Source organism: Lepus europaeus, chromosome 12, assembly GCF_033115175.1.
Source record: "Lepus europaeus isolate LE1 chromosome 12, mLepTim1.pri, whole genome shotgun sequence".
Taxonomy (NCBI): Eukaryota; Metazoa; Chordata; class Mammalia; order Lagomorpha; family Leporidae; genus Lepus; species Lepus europaeus.
In genome coordinates, this window is record NC_084838.1 from 47701893 (window position 1) to 47720690 (window position 18798).

The 18798-nt window shown below is 38.6% G+C and overlaps 1 protein-coding gene across 2 annotated transcripts in view; it reads right to left on the bottom strand.

Annotated features, from left to right (window-relative positions):
• IFT74 (intraflagellar transport 74) overlaps positions 1-18798 on the bottom strand; it is a 154929-nt gene that overhangs the window by 19108 nt on the left and 117023 nt on the right. The window contains exons 19-20 of one of the 2 annotated variants that reach the window (XM_062208124.1): positions 15685-15745; positions 13190-14310 (exon numbers count right to left, since the gene is read on the bottom strand). The exons of the other annotated variant lie outside the window; for it this stretch is intronic. Coding sequence (XP_062064108.1) covers positions 14192-14310; positions 15685-15745 — 180 coding nt within the window. The 3' untranslated portion in view covers positions 13190-14191. Of the gene's footprint in view, positions 1-13189; positions 14311-15684; positions 15746-18798 lie in introns of those variants that run through there. 2 annotated transcript variants of the gene reach the window in all.

Below are 18798 nucleotides of genomic sequence, written 5' to 3' on the forward strand. Positions count from 1 at the left end.
GGGGGGGTGTCTCCCATCTGCTTGTTCACTCCCCAGATGGCCACAACAACAGCTGGAGTGGGGCCAATCCTAAGCCAGGAGCCAGGAACTTCTTCAGGTCTCCAATGCAGGTGCAGGAGCCCAAGGACTTGGGCCATCTTCTACTGCTCTCCCAGGCCATAGCAGAGAGCTGGATCAGAAGTGGAACAGCCAGAACTCTAAGAGGCATCCATATCAGATGCTGGCACCCATGTGGGATGTGGCTTTACCCAATACACCATAGCGCCAACCCCTCTCCTCCACTTCTAAAGGATAGCTTCACTAGATATAATATTTTGATTGGTCAAGACCTTGAATGTATCATATCACTCTGTTCTGGCCTGCATGGCTTCTGCTGAGAAGTCTGCTGTTAGTCTAGTTAGTTTTCTCTCCTTCTCCCTAACATTTAACAATTTGACTACAGTATGCCCAGTATGCCTCAGAGAAGGTCTTTTTCGGTTGAGTCTACTGGGGTCTTTTGAACTTTCTGTATCTGTATGTCCATATCTCTTTCAACACTTGGGTATTGGGGTAGGAGTTATGGCCTCTAATAGACTTTTTATTGTATTGATTTTAGGAGAGGTGGGATCACTGGTGAACAACTGGAAAAAACATTTGAGTCTCAGGATAACCTGGGAAAAAGGCTCAGGGAAGGTAATTGACCAGTACCTTCAGATAGTGAGCAGCATGGATGCTTCCAAAGACTCAAAATCCTGCGTACTTTCATATGCTGCAACCTTCAATAATAAGGTGCTGAATGAAAGAACCATGGAGAATCGTGGGACTCAGCTGAACAATATCAAGGAATGCATTTCTTCCATCAAGCAAGGAAAATGTTTGCAGAGGTTAGATTTCTATAGTTGTTTCAATGAAGAAAGGTTAAAGTAATGTCTATTTTTATGTGGTAGATGCTTGTATCAGAATGGATGAAATAGGATTAAAGTCAAACTATCAGAAGACAAGACAAAGGGTCTGACTTACATGGTATAGAATATCCCAGGAATTTCTCCTTACTCAGGTGCAATGTGTTACTGCTAAATTTCTTCAGTCTTCATTGGTGTGGAATGGAATTTCAGATATTCAGTGTGATAGTATATCTAAAAACTATTTTCACCACATTATACACCAATTCTAACAAGATATAGCTCAATGCTATATTTGTTGACAGGGACAGCAGTGCACAGTGAGGTCATAAAGTATCACAGAGTTGGTAGTTAGGCAAGTCAATGTTAGAAAACTAGTCTAGGGGCCAGTGTTGTGGCACAGCAGGTTAACGCTCTGGCCTGAAGTGTCGGCATCCCATATGGGTGCCAGTTCAAGACCTGGCTGCTCCACTTCTGATCCAGCTCTCTGCTATGGCCTGGGAAAGCAGTAGAAGATGGCCCAAATCCTTGGGTCCCTGCACCCTCGTGGGTGACCTAGAAGAAGCTCCAGGCTTCTGGCTTTGGATCAGTGCAGCTCCAGCCATTGCAGCCAACTGGGAAGTTAACCATTGGATGGAAGGAAGACCTCTCTCTCTCTCTCTCTCTGTAACTCTGTCTTTCAAATAAATAAATCTTTTTTAAAAACTCCTTTAAAAAAAAAAAGAAAAAGAAAACCAGTCTATACTCAGTGAAAAAATGCTAGAAAAAAATCTTTGACTGTTGGGGCTGGCGTTGTGGTGTAACTGGTAAAACCACCTGCATCCCCAGCATTCTACATGGGTGCTAGTTCATGTCCCAGCTTCTCCACCTCTGATCTAGGCCCCTGCTAATGGCCTAGGGAAAGCATCAGAGGATGGCCCAAGTGTTTGGCCCCCACCACCCATGTGAGATACCCAGATGAAGCTCCTGGCTCCTGCCTTCAGCATTGCCCAGTGCTGGTCATTGTGGCCATCTGGAAAGTGAACCAGTGGATGGAAGATCTCTATCTCTCTGTCTCCCTCTTTCTCTTTCAAATAAATAAATCTTAATAAAAATAAAATGTAAAATAAAAAATGTTTGTTGTTTTTTCTCCTGGAGCCTTTTTTTTTTCTGGCACCTTACAGTGGCGAGTGGTTTTTATAAGAGGCTTGTTTATCTTTTATTACCTGGCACTCTTTTCAAGTAGCTATCTCTTGAGGTCTCTTATGAATAACTCTTATGATCTAACTGGCTACCTCTAGTAGGTAGGAAAAGAACTTTTATAGCTTCACCAGACCTGCTGCTCTTACTTTGTTATTTCTGGCAGGAAAAGGAACTGAGACAAGGAATGGCTTCAAGGGTAGAAGCAGCCAGGAGGATACAGCCTGTTTTTAGTAAATATTCATTTGGCCTTCACACAGCCTCTACAAATAAAGGACAGGAGCCTACGCGACATTATAAAGGCCAGGCTTCATCCATCCATCTACTGTGGCACTTTTGTTATTTCCTCCCAAGGGATGCTTGCTTTTCTCTGTAGGCTACATGGGAAGTTGAAGAAGCTGGAAAAGCAATTTTCTCTTCCTCTCCTTCTTAACCATTTCCCCTAATCCTGAGCCACAAGGTCTCTGCTTTGTCCTTGGCAGGGAGTAGGGTAGAGGGGGCTGGTCAGTCTTTTCTAAAGCAGCCCCTCCCTCCAATAAACTGAGGGAAAGTTCATTTTAACAAGAAGATAATAAAAGGTTAAGAAAGGCTTTGAAAAATGAATTATATTTCCTTTTGAGTCAAAAAATTCAGATTAAGTTTATGGACTCTATCAAATATTTTCACCTTCATGACAGTCTGGACTTCCTCTAATAGAGCCAGTTTATCTATTGAAAATGATAACAGAAAATGAGATAATAGTTCAGTTTGGTTAGTTATCTCAACTATTGTCTTCTAATCTTAAATAGCTAATTTAGTAATAGCTCATTCTTCACCCTCTGCCAAATATAATTTTAACTGATTAAATCTGCCCATCTTCCATGGCACCACAATATTGTTTCCATAGCAAGAACACTGTTTTACATAAAAACAGAATTTAAGTTTGAGAACCTCATTTTCATTTTAAAATTTGTCTTTCAAAAGCCTTATCTAGTGTGTCTGAGCCTCTTTTAGGTGATAAAGGACTCAACCTCTGACTCATGCTTCCTCCAAACTGTCTTGTATAATGGGCTTTCCAATGGGTGCTACTTTTTTCCGTGACACAACTTCTCCCTGATGTGTAAGCAATGACCTGACTTTTGGGAAGACAGAGAAAATGGACAAGCTGCACAGCCTTAGATACCAACTAGGTTATTCCTGCATGGGTTATCCCTATTCCCTTTTAACAAATTTCTAGAGCAGCAATGCATTCCTATATATTATGAGAGAAGATGTTGAGGTAGCAGAGCATAATCTATACCATCTTCTAAAATTAGCAGTAATCATTATGCTTTCATTATATATTATGAAACTATTAGGTAAAATGCTTTTAAGATAGAATTTTTAATAAAGGTTTATTTATTTGAGTCAGGTTATTTATTGTCTTCATTTTGTTTATCTGTGTTTTCTATTATTTTTTACTTTTGTATTAAAAACTCTTTAAAGATGCCAATTTCAGTTCTCAAACTATGAATGCAATTTTAAAATATAACCTATTTTTAAAAGTTATACAAAAATGACAGATACAATAACAATTTTAAATGTTATTACAATACTATACCAGTCCATCTTTAATTCTTCTTTAAGTTAAAATGCTACAATATAATTTATTAAGATTATTTATGCTAGAATTGTAAAGCAAAAGGAGGAAGCTACAGAGAAACTGATCAGGACAGCAAGAACCCCTGGAACGGGTACTAAACTGGCCTTTCATCTTAAGTGTGAATATTGCTACTTGGAGCTCTAATTCTCTACTGAGCTTTATGGCTCAAATAAGGGACTTCATGGTTACTGAAAAAGAGTATCAAGAACTTATGTTTACTTATTGATAAAGGATAAGGATGGGGAAAACATACTTGCTAACTTTCCCATGTTGATCTTTCATTAGTAAAACTACTCAGAATGTTTGTTCAGTCTGCAGCTTCTTCCAAACAATTTTCAAGGTGTTATTTTGACAGGACTGGAACTCACTGAGCCATCTGACTGACTGAGGAAGAGCTGCTTCACACAGATACTAGCCTCCAGTTCTATCCCAGCAGAGAGAATATTCTTGTTGTATTTGTTGACAGGCTCTGAGAGGAAGGAAGAGACATTAGTGAGAATTTCCCTCAGATAAAACATGTTTCAGTTTAAAGAAATCCTGCTCAATTTTGTTCCCCAAATATCATCTATAAGATGGGTAATTTAGAACAGAAGATGGAAACCTTGCTTTTTTTCAAGAAATTTTTTTTCCTGCCAAACTTCCCATTGTGAATATAACACATATATTTAATGGACAGTCCAATCTTCCTCCTACTTCTTTCTGAGTAAAAACTGGTTCAGTTCTAGAAAGAGTCAACGAGGGAGTATTATTTACTACCATAAAATCTTTCTATAAGCTAAAGTAATAACTGTATGTAAGACTTTATTTAGACTTTTATTTTTTTCCAAGTATTATATCAAAGGCATTTTTTATTTTTTTATTTTTTGACATGCAGAGTTAGATAGAGAGAGACAGAGAGAAAGGTCTTCCTTCCATTGGTTCACTCCCCTAATGGCCGCCACAGCTGACACTGCACCAATCCAAAGCCAGGAGCCAGGTGCTTCCTCCCGGTCTCCCATTGCGGATGCAGGGTCCAAGCATCTGGGCCATCCTCTGCTGCCCTCCCGGGCCACAGCAGAGAGCTGGACTGGAAGAGGAGCAACTGGGACTAGCACCCAGCGCCCCTACCAGGACTAGAACCAGGAGTGCTGGCGCCGCAGGCGAAGGATCAGCCAAGTGAGTCACGGTGCCGGCCCAAAGGCATTTGAAACTACCAAAAGCCTCAAAAAATCTACAATTCTACCAGTCAGGAAAAAAAAAAAAAACTTTATTATTTACAATAAAAATTAAGTTGGTTGTCTGAAAGGTTATAATATAAAAAATCAACAACACTTAGAAAGAGAAGAAACTAAGAAAAAAGCAAAGAAATTTAAATTCAATTTGACACAGAGAAAACAAATATTACCTACCCACAAACATGTTCCTCAAATTCTCTTACACCTTGGAAGTACCTACAAAGTAGAATCAATGGATTAAGAGTCAGCAGCACAGAACTCCATTAAGGTCTCCCATGTGGGTGGCAGGATATTTGAGCCATCTTCTGCTCCTTTCCCAGGCACATTAACAGGGAGCTGGATTGGAAGCAGAGCAGCAGGGACTTGAACCAGTGCGCCTATATGTGATGCCAGCATTACAAGCTGTGGTTTAACCTGCTGCACCATGATACCAGCCCCAAGTGAATCACCTTTTAATAGGACTTAGAGGTCTTCAAGATTGCAGAATAGCGAGGGAGCTCACTGCTCTAGTCTAGGGGAAGATAGTGAAAAAAAAAAAAAAGTGGAGACATAGCAATCTCAGGGAAGAGTTAGGAAGAAGAATCCAGAAGAAACTTGATGCAAATTAGAGAGATACTGTGGACCTATGTGGAGGGTGTGGACATGCACCACTCAGGACCCCAGCAGCTGAGAGCCTCAGCACCAGCTTTGGAGTGAGGAAAGATCAGACTGCAGCTGCCCAAGCCACTGGCAATGACGCTGCAGGAAGAGCCTTGTGTGAGTCTGGCTTGGAGGCCTGTAGGAGACGGTATACCTGCCAAACTAGAGGGAAAAAAACAGAGGGCAAGTTTCTTTCTCCCCGACCACCCAGCACTGGTGTCCTGTTACTAGCCAAGAAAGGGTGGATGCCATGTTGAACATAGAAAACAACTGTGCCAGCTTGAATCTGTACACACAGCAATCAGCCAAGAGGAGATGCCTGAATCTTGATTGGGAGAACTGACAAGGGGCTGGGAGCTCATTGACTCTGGGAGCCTTGTGTGCCATGACTAGAAAAACAGTGGGTTCAAGAGAGGGTTTAGGGTGTGGCTGGCACTTTGGGCAGTCACTGTGGGCAGTTCCACATGCTTGGGGCTCTCTGATTCCCTGGTGAGGGTCATTGTCCTAGGATTTGTGTTCGCACCAAGGACTGCCCAGATCCCTTGTGTGGCTCTTGTGGCAGCTCAGCTGAAAATTATATCCACTGGGGCTAGCACCCAGGCATTGGTCTCCTTTGAGTAGAGACTACACCAAGGGAAGCATAATAAACCTCCCCTCTGATTAAAAAAGAGAGATTTACCATGCCCAACTTGGGTGTTACTTTGGACACTCCCTTCACACTGGAGAACTGAACAGAGCTCCCTGACCACACCAAGCACAGGCCTCTGTGTATTCACTGAAGGAGCAGACACTCCACTAAGCCACAGAGGAACAGTCCAAAGATAAAAGCCATTGTGGTGGGCTGGGGGGGGGGGGGGGCGCGGGGACCAACAAGTATTACCACAAATACCTAATAATAAATGCAGCAATTCAAGAAACAAGAATGAGGAAAATAACATGACATCTGAAAAAGAACACAACACTTCAATACTAGAACGTGAAGATGAAGAGATTGATAAAGTGCCAGAAACTAAATTCAAAAATTCAAAAATTTGATCCTAAGGGCCAGCTCTGTAGCATAGTGGGCAAAGCCATAGCATGCAGTACCAGCATCCCATATAGATGCTTGTTCAAGTCCTGGCTGCTCCACTTTCCATCCAGCTCTCTGCTATGGCTGGGAAAGCTGTGGAGGATGGCCCAAGTCCTTGAGTCCCCGCACCCATGTGAGAGACCCAAAAGAAACTCCTGGCTCCAGATTGGTGCAGCTCCAGCTCTTGCATCCATTTGGGAAATAAACCAGAAGATGGAAGACCTTTCTCTTTCTCTCTCTCTCTCTCTCTCCCCCCTCCCAACTCTTTCAAATAAATAAACATTTTTAAAAATCGATCATAGGATTACTTAGAAGTAATCAGATGCAAATTCATGAACTAAAGAAATCCATACATGACAGGAATGAAATTTTTTCCCATGAAATTGAGATTTTTAAAGAGAAATCAAGGGGCCAGTACTGTGGCACAGCAGGTTAAAGCCCTGGCCTGAAGCACCAGCATCTCATATGGGTGCTGGTTCTAGTCCCGACTGCTTTTCTTCCAATCCAGCTCTCTGCTATGGCCTAGGAAAGCAATGGAAGATGGCCCAAGTCCTTGGGCCCCTGCACTCATGTGGGAGACCCGGAAGAAGCTCCTGGCTTCAGACTGGTGCAGCTCTGGCCATTGCAGCCATCTGGGGAGTCAACCTGTGGATGGAAGACCTCTCTCTCTGTCTCTACCTCTCTCTGTAACTCTGTCTTTCAAGTAAATAAAATCAATCTTTTTAAAAAAGAGAAATCAAAACAAAATATTAGAAATGAAGAATTAAATACAATAAAAAATACAGTGGGAGACCTTAAGAATAGACTCAATGAGGTGGAAGAAAGAATATCCAACTTAGAAGACAAATCTCTGGAAATTTTACAGTCAGACCAAAAAAAAAAAAAATGAAGAAGAAATTAGAAAACTTAAAAACAGTGTTGGAGATTTATGGAATACAATCAAATGACCCAACATATGGGTCTTAGGAGTTCCTAAAGGCATGGAAAGAGAATGTATTAGAAGGTTTTTTAGTGAAACAATTATAGAAAACTTTGCTAATTTGGAGAAAGAAAGGGGTCAAAATACAGGAAGCACATAAAACTGTTAATAGACATGACCAGAAAAGATCGTCACTATGATACATTGCAGTCAAACTCTCCACAGTAAAACATAAAGAAAAGATTCTAAAATGTGCATAACAGAAATGCAAGATTACTGTCAGAGGATCTCCAATTAGACTCACAGCTGATTTCTCATCAGAAACCCTACAGACTAGGAGAGAATGGTGAGATACAGTCAAAGTCTTGAGAGAAAAAAAATTGTCAACCCAGAATAATGTATCCTGCAAAGCTCTCATTTATAGATGAAAGTAAAATAAGGACCTTCCATAAAAAACAGAAAATGAATTTGTTTTCACTCCCACAGCATTACAAAAGATGCTTAAAGATGTGCTACACAAGGAGACACAAAAGGTAGCCATGCAAGAATGTGAAAGCAGTCCTGGTCTGGCTGAAAAGCCCGTGAGAGCATTTCAGGCATGGAAAGCCAACACAATGTGGCAAAAAAAAATATTCTACATGAAGGATCTCTGTGAGATCCTAATGGAAAGAAGTGGCCCTCAAAGAAGGATGTACTTTTCTCTAAAGGAGGAGAGAACTTCCACATTGCTAATGGCCTTGCCTAAATACTTAAGGAGTTTGTGGACTCAAAAGACTTCTAGAGGCTGGCGCTATGCGCAGTAGATTAATCCTCTGCCTATGGCACCAGCATTCCATATGGGTGCTGGTTCTAGTCTCGGCTGCCCCTCTTCCAATCCAGCTCTCTGCTATGGCCTGGGAAAGTAGTAGAAGATGGCCCAAGTTCTTGGACCCCTGCACCCATGTGGGAGACTGGGAAGAAGCACCTGGCTCCTGGCTTCAGATTTGTGCAATTCCAGCCATCGTGGCAATCTGGGGAGTGAACCAATGGAAGGAAGACCTTTCTCTCTGTCTCTCCCTCTCACTGTCTGTAACTCTACCTCTCAAGTAAATAAATACAATCTTAAAACAAACAAACAAACAAACAAAAAACTAGTCCTTTTTATTTTTTATTTAAAAAAAAAAAAAGGCTTCCATAGCCTAGGCAGCTCATTCAAAAGCCTCAGGTGGTCACTGACATCAAACATAAGTGTTAATTGTTAAATTAACAACAGTAATCACTGTGCACTACACTCCATGCAGGACCTCTGTCCTCAATGAGTTGTATTATGAAAGTTAAATGTGGTACTTGTTCCCAAACAGTTTGTGTGTATGTGTGCGTGTGTGTGCAAACTGTTGAAATATTTACTTAGTAATAGAGTTGGTCTTCTATGTACAGTTAATTGAAAATGAATCTTAATGGAGAATGGGACTGGGAAGGAGAGAGGGAGGAGGATAAGGGGTGGGAGTGTGGGTAGGAGGGTTGGTATGGTGGAAAGTATCACTATAATCCTAAAGTTGTATATATGAAATTTGTATTCCTTAAAATTTAAATTAATTAATTAAAAATAATGTGAAGGCAGAAAATCCCCCCAGTAAAAGTACAAAAGAAATCAAAAGTAAACATAGGAATATTTATGGCAATATGGAATATAATGGCTGGGCCAAGTAGTTACTTATCAATAGTCACCTTGAATGTAAATGGCCTCTGGGAAAGCAGTAGAAGATGGCCCAAGTCCTTGGGTCCCTGCACCCACATGGGAGACCCAGAACAAGCTCCTAGCTCCTGGCTTCGGATTGGTGCAGCTTCAGCAGTTGCAGCCAATTGGGGAGTGAACCAGCGGTTGGAAGACCTCTCTTTCTCTCTCTCTGCCTCTGCCTCTCCTTCTTTCTCTGTGTAACTCTGACTTTCAAGTAAATAAATAAATAAATCTTAAAAAAAAAAAAAAAAAGAATGTAAATGGCCTCAACTCTCCAGTGGAAAGATACAGACTGGCTGAATGCATTAAATGGATGGATTAAAAAACAAAACAAAACCCATCCATTTTCTGCCTACAAGAAACATATCTCACCAACACAAATACCTGGAGACTGAAAACGAAAGGATGGAAAAAGATATTCCATGCTAAGAGAAACCAAAAATGAGTTGGCATAGCTCTCCTAATATCAGGCAAGATAGACTTCAACACAAAAATTGTTAAAATATACACTACGTAATGATTAAGAGATCAATTCAATAAGATGATGTGAATATTGTAAATGAACATGCACCTAATTATAGGGAACTTGGCTATTTAAAAGAATTGTTGGCTGGCGCCGTGGCTTAACAGGCTAATCCTCCGCCTTGCGGCGCCGGCACACCGGGTTCTAGTCCCGGTCCGGGCACTGGATTCTATCCCGGTTGCCCCTCTTCCAGGCCAGCTCTCTGCTATGGCCCGGGAAGGCAGTGGAAGATGGCCCAGGTTCTTGGGCCCTGCACCCGCATGGGAGACCAGGAGAAGCGCCTGGCTCCTGGCTTCGGATCAGCACGATGTGCTGGCCGCAGCGGCCATTGGAGGGTGAACCAATGGCAAAAAGGAAGACCTTTCTCTCTGTCTCTCTCTTACTATCCACTCTGCCTGTCAAAAAAAAAAAAAAAAAAGAATTGTTAATGGATCTAAAAGGAGACATGGATTCCAATACAATAGTAATGAGGGACTTCAATACACCACTTTCAGCAATAAACAGATCAACCAGAAGAAAATCAGCAAGAAAACAACATAGCTAATTGACAGTATAAACCAAATGGACCTAACAGATACTACAGCAATTTTCATCCTACAGATGCAGAATACACATTATTCTCACCATGGAATAATGGAACTTTTTCTAGATAGACCACATGCTAGGCCATAAAGTAAGTCTCTGCAAATTAAAAAAAAAAAAAAATCGAAATCATACCATGCATCTTCTCTAAGCACAAATGAATGAAGCTGGAAATGAGCAACTCAGGAATCTCCAGAACATACGTAAACACATGGAGACTGAAGAACATGCTCATGAATGAACAGTGGGTCATAAAAGAAATCAAAAGAGAAGTCAAAAAAATTCTGGAAATAAATGAAGACAACAATACAACATTTCAAAACTTATGGAATACAGAATTAAGGGGAAAGTTTATGGCAATTGGTGCCTACATCAAGAAATCAGAAAGGCACCAAATAAATGAGCTTTCAATGCATCTCAAGGACCTAGAAAAACAACAGCAAACCAAACCCAAAACTAGTAAGAGAAAAGAAATAAATAAAATTAGAAATCAAGAAAATTGAAACAAAAAAAAAAATACAAGAGATCAGCTAAATGAAAAGCTGGTTTTTTTAAAAAATAAACAAAATTGGGCCAGCGCCACGGCTCAATAGGCTAATCCTCTGCCTTGCGGCACCGGCACACAGGGTTCTAGTCCCGGTCGGGGCACCAGATTCTGTCCCGGTTGCCCCTCTTCCAGGCCAGCTCTCTGCTGTGTCCAGGGAGTGCATTGGAGGATGGCCCAAGTGCTTGGGCCCTGCACCCCATGGGAGACCAGGATAAGCACCTGGCTCCTGCTGCTGGATCAGCGCGGTGCGCCGGCCGCAGCGCACCAGCCACAGCGGCTATTGGAGGGTGAACCAACGGCAAAAGGAAGACCTTTCTCTCTGTCTCTCTCTGTCCACTCTGCCTGTCCCACAAAAAAAAAAAAAAAAAAAAAAAAAAAAAAAAACCTGAGAAACTCAAGATCTGAGGAACATGTTTTATGAATGCCACCTTAGTGAATACATTGCTGTCTAGGTTCTTCAGTTATATTAGTAATCCAGAATTAACCATGCTCAAAAATGCTCTCACCTCAATACCTCAGAAATTTGTATGTAGATGTACTATATAACCCACTCATCCCACTCCTGGGAATTTACCCAAAGAAAATGAAATCAGTATATGAAAGAGTTATCTGTATCCCCATGTTTACTGCAGCTGAATTCACAGAAGCTCAATTCACAATAGCTAAGACATGGGATCAACCCAAATGTCCATCAACTTTATTGGATAAAAAATTATGGGATATGTACACCATGCAATACTACACAGCAGTGAAAAAAATATTTGCAACAAAATGGATGAAACTGAAAAACATTATACTTAGTGAAATAAGCCAGTTTCAAAGGGATGAATACCATATGTTCTTTCTGACCTGTGATAACTAATAGAGCACCTAAAAGGCAATATGTAGAAATGAAATTGATACTTCGAGATGCAACGACTTTAAATAGCCCTTGTCTTAACTATTGAGGAACAGTTTTTGTTTTGTTTTGTTTTTTGCTTTCAAACCATCTGTTGAACTCTTTGCTTAACATAGATTTAAACATGTGTACAAAGTCAATTGAAAATAGATCTCAGTAAAAAATCAGAGTGGGAATAAGAGAGGGAGGAAGAAAAGGAATGGGAGTATGAGTGGGAGGGCAGACACAGTGGGAAGAACCACCATGATGCTAAAGTTGTAATTATGAAGTATATGAAGTTTTAACTGTGAAGCTGTATAGTTCTGCATACATTCCTATGGACTTATTTCTAAGGGTACAGCTTAAAAATTTGCCATGGGACCCCAAATCCCCTTAAGCTGAGTGGTAAAAATACCATCTTAAGTGTTCAAATGATCATATGCATAGGGTTTAGTGTCTGGTAATAACAGAATTAAAAAGGAGTGAATGCTCCAACATGAGAAGGAGTCCACACAGCAAACTTATAGAATGACAATCACTTTAAGTACCACTCTGACCTCAGAATCAGCCCTTAAGTCATTCTGGTCTGGCTGAAAAGCCCATGAGAGGATTTCAGGCATGGAAAGCCAAGACACTGTGACAAAAAATGTCCTACATGAAGGACTTTGGTGGGTGAGACCCCAGTGGAAAGAAGTGGTCATCAAAGAAGGAGGTACTGTTCTCTGAAGGGAGGAGAGAACTGCCACTTTGCTTATAGCTTTGTCTAAGTATTGGTGGAGTTTGTGGATTCAAAAGGCTTCCCTAGCCTAGGCAGCTCATGTCAAGAGCCTTGGGTGATCACTGATGTCATACATAAGAGAGTTAATTGTTAAATTAACAACAGGAGTCACTGTGTTCTAACTTCCCATGCAGGGCTCTGTCCTCAAAGAGTAGTATTATAATTATGTCTAAGTGCTTGCAAAAGATGTATCATTCTTGGTGCTTCTTTAAAATTAATTCTGTTTCTTAAAAAAGAAGTGAAATTAACTTCAAGATGTAATGACTTTCACAGCCATTGTCTTGACTGTTGAGGAACAGTTTTTTTGTGTGTGCAAATTACTGAACTCTTAGTATAGAGTTGGTCTTCTGTGTATAAAGTTAATTGAAAATGGATCTTAGTGGAGCTGGGAATAGGAATGGGAGAGCGAGAAGAGAAAGGGGTGGGAGTGAGAGTGGGACAGCTGGTATGGTGGGAAGAATCAATATATTCTTAAAGTTGTCCTTATTAAATGCATGAAGTTTGTATTCCTTAGATAAAAGATTTCTTTGAGAAAAAAAAAAAACTCCCTCCTCTACCTAAATTTACAGAGATGAAAACAGAATAATTTATAGTATTAAATATTTATTTTAAAAAATAACATACATGAAAAAATTTTATGGCATATAAATGATATCAATGAAGCTTTTTTTTTTTTAAATCCAATATACTCTTCGTGTTTCCGGTAAATCAAGAGGTAGTTACCCAATAAACATGTTATATAAACAAAAAGGTTTTTTTTTTAAAGAACTTAAAGAATATTTTATGCAGGCCAAAGTGACTCATTCCTGTCCCACAAGAGAAGATACAAGTGTAGTTACTATAATGTCTTGAAGACTCTAAGATCCTCTCCCCTAAATAGGACTGGTTAGATTTTTTTATAATTTTACCTCTTGTTGATTTTCTTTTCAAATTGTTTAGCCAATGTTGAGAAATTAACCTACTTAAGTACTCCCAGTTGTGTAAGAGCAAATGTAAGCTTTAGGGTGGAAATAAACTGTATAAGCCATAGTCCAAAACTGGCTACCATAAGGGTAGCATTTCTTTTACATCTGTTTTTTCAGGCATATATATTTTAAGAATGATAATCTTTAAAGTTTCAAATTCTAAATAACAAATACACAAAGATATGTATTACATATTTATCTGTGACTTTATACACCAAGGACATATATTTGTAGTATTTGAGAAGGCTCAAAGCTAAAAATCTCCCTTCTATTTTTCTATCCACAAGGCTGGTGTAAATGCTAAATCAGATTCACATTCCCTCATGGTTTCCTAGAGTTGATACAAGAAAAAATTCTCTCATTGATTATCATAGATGCATGACACCAGCTAAGTGAATCTCAACGTTAACTTCAAGTTTGTTCACCTTTTGATTTTTTGGTATATTTTTATTATTCCCACAAAACAAATAGAAAAAACAAAGGAGATAATACATTTTAATATACAAACTATTGAGCTATTTTATTACTTAAAATATCACTCTTCAAAGATGCTACAGAAATTATAGCACTTAGAAATTTTAGGCACAACTCTTTAAAAGTAAGTTATTTTATTTTAGTCAGTCTGTAGAAAGTTTCACAGAAAGAAGAGATTTCTATACAGATTGTCATGTGCTGTAGCGTCAGTTCCTGCTAGTGCTGTGTAGAGCATCCACGATGGTTTTATTGTACTCTGCAATCTGCTTGGTCACATTTTTCATAATTGGCCGGTAATCACTTTCTTGACTCTTCGTGGCTATGACTAATTATATTAGTTAAGGGGGAATATTGTCAATAAAAATATTAATCTTATTGTGTTATTGTGAATCAGAAAGAACTAAATCAAACTGCTATTTTTCTCAAAGCAAGGTAGCACATGCACACACACACACACACAAACCCCACAGTTATAACACTTTAAAGATACAGTATGTTTTTTAACAGATTAAGCATAAATTGAAAGCTAAAAAGCCAAGAAAAACTTATTTCAAAAAAGTTCACCTGCAGAATAAACGCTTTTTTACTCTTAATGTTATAAATTCCAATCTAATTCTGGCCTTAAAACAATCTACTGTTCTCTAGAGTACTATATAGAATTTTGGCAAGTTTCTGGACTTTATTCTGTTTTAAAACCATCTACTTTCTGTTGTGCAAAACTGGAGTGTTGCACTTCAGCATATTATCAATGTGAGTCTTCTGACTTTAAACTAAGTTGCACTACAACTGGGAATAGAGTCCCTAAAGCATCTTATCTGAGGTAAGTATTCTACCACTGAGTCAGGATCTAGTTCTCCAAGCAGAGCTATCCTTGATGTGTGGAAGAAGGAAATAGGAAACAACATTTGGAGAATGTTTGTTACAACTCCACAATGCATGTCCCCGGCAGCTGCTGCCTGCTATGATCACACAAAACGATAAGAAGATGAGATATAAGTATCATCCGGATAGAAAGACAGAGCTGAACTGGCTGAAACACGGATGAATTTGCAGGTCAAACATCTCATGATTCTACTTAGATTATCTATCTCCCTTTGCTGTGTTATGTGTATATTTATAATGCTGTTCCTTGGCTATCTGGGGAGCAAAGGGAGACACACTATGTAGGGTCACCGAAATGTTTTCCATATATAAATATAATTATAAATACATAGCTGTACATATGCTATATATATGATTGTATATTCCGATGGTATATATACAATTTTGTACATATAAAATATTTACTGTATTTTGGAAAAATATAAATATTAGATATATTTTAGAGATGACAAACTGACGTTTGAGATTGTCCAAAATGCATCACTTATAAAAGACGGAGTCGACATGTCAATTTAGATCTCCTAACTCTAAAAGCTGTACACGTAATCATTATGCCACATTGTAACTCTGTAATCCTTCTGTGGCCATTCTCAGTCGGCTTTCTATTAGTTACTTTGGGGTACGCACACACCCTGAATATTGCAGAGCAGAAACTGAGTCTTATTTATGCTCCACATTTCAGCCCATTGTTCTATACCTATTAGGTATTTGTTCTATACCTATTAGGTATTTGATAAGTGTGTGTTGAACTGAATTTCATTTGAGTCTTTAAAGAAATTTTTAAAAATCTCAGTGAATTCCCAATTTTAAAGGATACATTCTTTCATTACAAAATTATTTTGCTCATGATGTTGCCATTTTCTCTCCAAATTTGTAAGCTAAAAATACAAAAGAAAAAGGTTAAATAGTGTTGATATACAAAACAATTATATGTCCTTTTTTTTTTTAATTTTTTTGACAGGCAGAGTGGACAGTGAGAGAGAGAGAGAGACAGAGAGAAAGGTCTTCCTTTGCCGTTGGTTCACCCTCCAATGGCCGCGTGTCCTTTTGAGAAGATAAGATCAAAGATCCACTCAATTTTAAATCTTATCAAATCCTTTCATTTTAGTGGTATAAAGCCATAGAAGTTAAAAAAAAGATTAATCAGTAGTAAATAATACAGTGAGGAATTCTACAATAAATTTTACTCTATATGTTTACTTTATTTTTCTATTTTTTTTTTTTTTATTTTTTTGACAGGCAGAGTGGACAGTGAGAGAGAGACAGAGAGAAAGGTCTTCCTTTTGCCGTTGGTTCACCCTCCAATGGCCGCCGCGGTTGGCGCGCTGCGGCCGGCGCACCGCGCTGATCCGATGGCAGGAGCCAGGTGCTTCTCCTGGTCTCCCATGGGGTGCAGGACCCAAGCACTTGGGCCATCCTCCACTGCACTCCCTGGCCACAGCAGAGAGCTGGCCTGGAAGAGGGGCAACCGGGACAGGATCGGTGCCCCGACCGGGACTAGAACCCGGTGTGCCGGCGCTGCAAGGCGGAGGATTAGCGTAGTGAGCCACAGCGCCGGCCTATATGTTTACTTTAATTAAAATATATTTAAAATGTTTATTGTAACAGTGAACATGTCAACTGAAAGACAATTTATGATTTTCCTTTTCCTAAAAGAACTTAAAAAAGAATGGGACATGATGGGAATCTCTCCTTGAAATCTGGAAGTCTAGTGCCACAAATGTAATATATATTCTAACGCTGTCAAAGGTTCAGCTATATAGGAGAAACTTCCTTATTTCCAGGGCTAAATTTCCTGTCTAATTCCACAAGCTGTGATAAGAGCAGAGCTGCAGTGTGAAGATTATAAGAGGGCTGGTAAAAAGTTGGCACTGTTACAATAATTTCTGCATCAACAGGAAGCTAATGTGGATATTATATTGATGGTTGCTTCCTCAGAAGACAATTTTACTGTTATAGAATTAAATTGTTTTTCTGATTCAATTAACCTTGTAACGCTGGGTTACAGTCTTTCTTTTTTAAGATGCACATAGTTTTTACTAAGCAAAGGATCATCTGAAAAATGAAATTCTAAAACTGCTCTGCCTGAACATTTCAAAGAAGCAATGAAAAATTTTAAAAATATGGTAAGTGAGGCAGCATTAATAATGTTTCTTTCTACTCTCGTGTTAAAATTATTTTCAGGGCATAAACTCAGTCTTGATGTTGCATATATTCCATTGTTTCCTCCAGAGACAAATCTAGATACAAGGATGAATCATAAGTAATTAATTATGTGAACTGTATGTGCTGTGAGCTATCACTACTAAATCAGATATATCTCACTCTGATAGGACCCTGAAGTTAAGATGGTTTTAAGGAAGCAGTCAGCAATTTTTGGCAGTAAATCTCCAATAACCTTTAGCAAAGTCAAGTACCAGACTTTTTTGTCTTTGTTTCATACAAAGAGGTGGCCTACTTACAATGCAAAACTCTTAAGTGATACACAAATGACAATTTAAAAAAGCAACATTATGTCAGATGGTCAAATTATTTTTATATTGTATTTCATTGACCTGCACTTAGGTCTTCAAGGATATCATGAAGCACAAACCCATTTTTGAAAAAAATTCCCCCTATAACTTAGTGAAGTAATCTGTTACATAAAATTATTTATAGAAGATAAAAATCAGTTTTTAAAGAGAATACTTGCAGAAGACGACCAGAATTTGACTTAATCAGTTGATATTCACAAAAGATGACAAATAATATAGAGAAGGGCTACAAATTGTGGCTTATCTTATGATTTCTGGTTATCAACATAAGAATATAATCAGCACTTAGTGGATGAATAAACAAAATAGCCATTAATTGACTAACAAATGGTGTTTGTCAAGTGTTTTCTACCTCCAGGATATCCAGTGGAAGAGGAGAGACAATATTCCACAATATATCCAGTATGTTTTTCTAAGGAAAGACAATAACCTCACAAGTATTTTAAGTTTCTTCTCTAGCCCTCAGCCTGACTCTGTATATTCTAGGATAATTTAGCCACATGTAAGTCTATACTTAGGTTTGCATATTATTAAGTAGAGACAGAATGGTAATTTTGAAATATATTAGTTACCTCTAAGTTTTTAGTAGTTGAGGCAAATTCTAATGAGACTCTATCCCTCTCAGGAAGAATCTAAGTTGTATCATTTTTTAATGACATATCTATATATTAAAATAGCTGATATCACAGCAATGTCATCAAAACAGAAAAAAAAGACTAAAAAATAGGAAAATGCTTATAAACTATATGCACAGAATGGTTTATTTTTTAAAAAAATAATTAATATGAATGTGAAAATGCAAAGGGAGAAAATTCACAATATTACACCAAACTATTAACAATGTTTGTCACTGAGTAGTGGGAAATCAAATGACTTTTTTTTCTATCATACTTCCATATAAATAAAATGAAAGTTTTCGTGCATTTAGCATTTTAAAACATGTACACATTGTGAATATAGATCAATTAATTTGAGAATGATCAATTTTCTTCAAACCATAATTACTGATTTTTGTATATGACATGTAATGCTTCATCATTCAAAGATATTTGTTGAGCATCTACTCTATACTAATCAATAGCACAGTGCTAGAGATAAAGTGAATGAGCAGATATGGTCTCTTCCCTCTCAGAGTTCACAGGCTAGAAGACCTGAGTGTTCTGGTAATCAACAGCAGGATGAATGATGTGAAAAAAATGTGGCAGCTTTAAGACTGTATGTCCTACGTAAATAATCAGAGATATGAAACAAGAAGTTTAGGGATAGGAGTGCTCCTTATAGCATTATTTGAATATTTTTTAAACTAGAAATTACATAAATGTCCAATGATAGGGAACTGGTTCAGTAAATTATGATATATTCATACAGCAGAATATTATATAGCTAATAAGAATCAC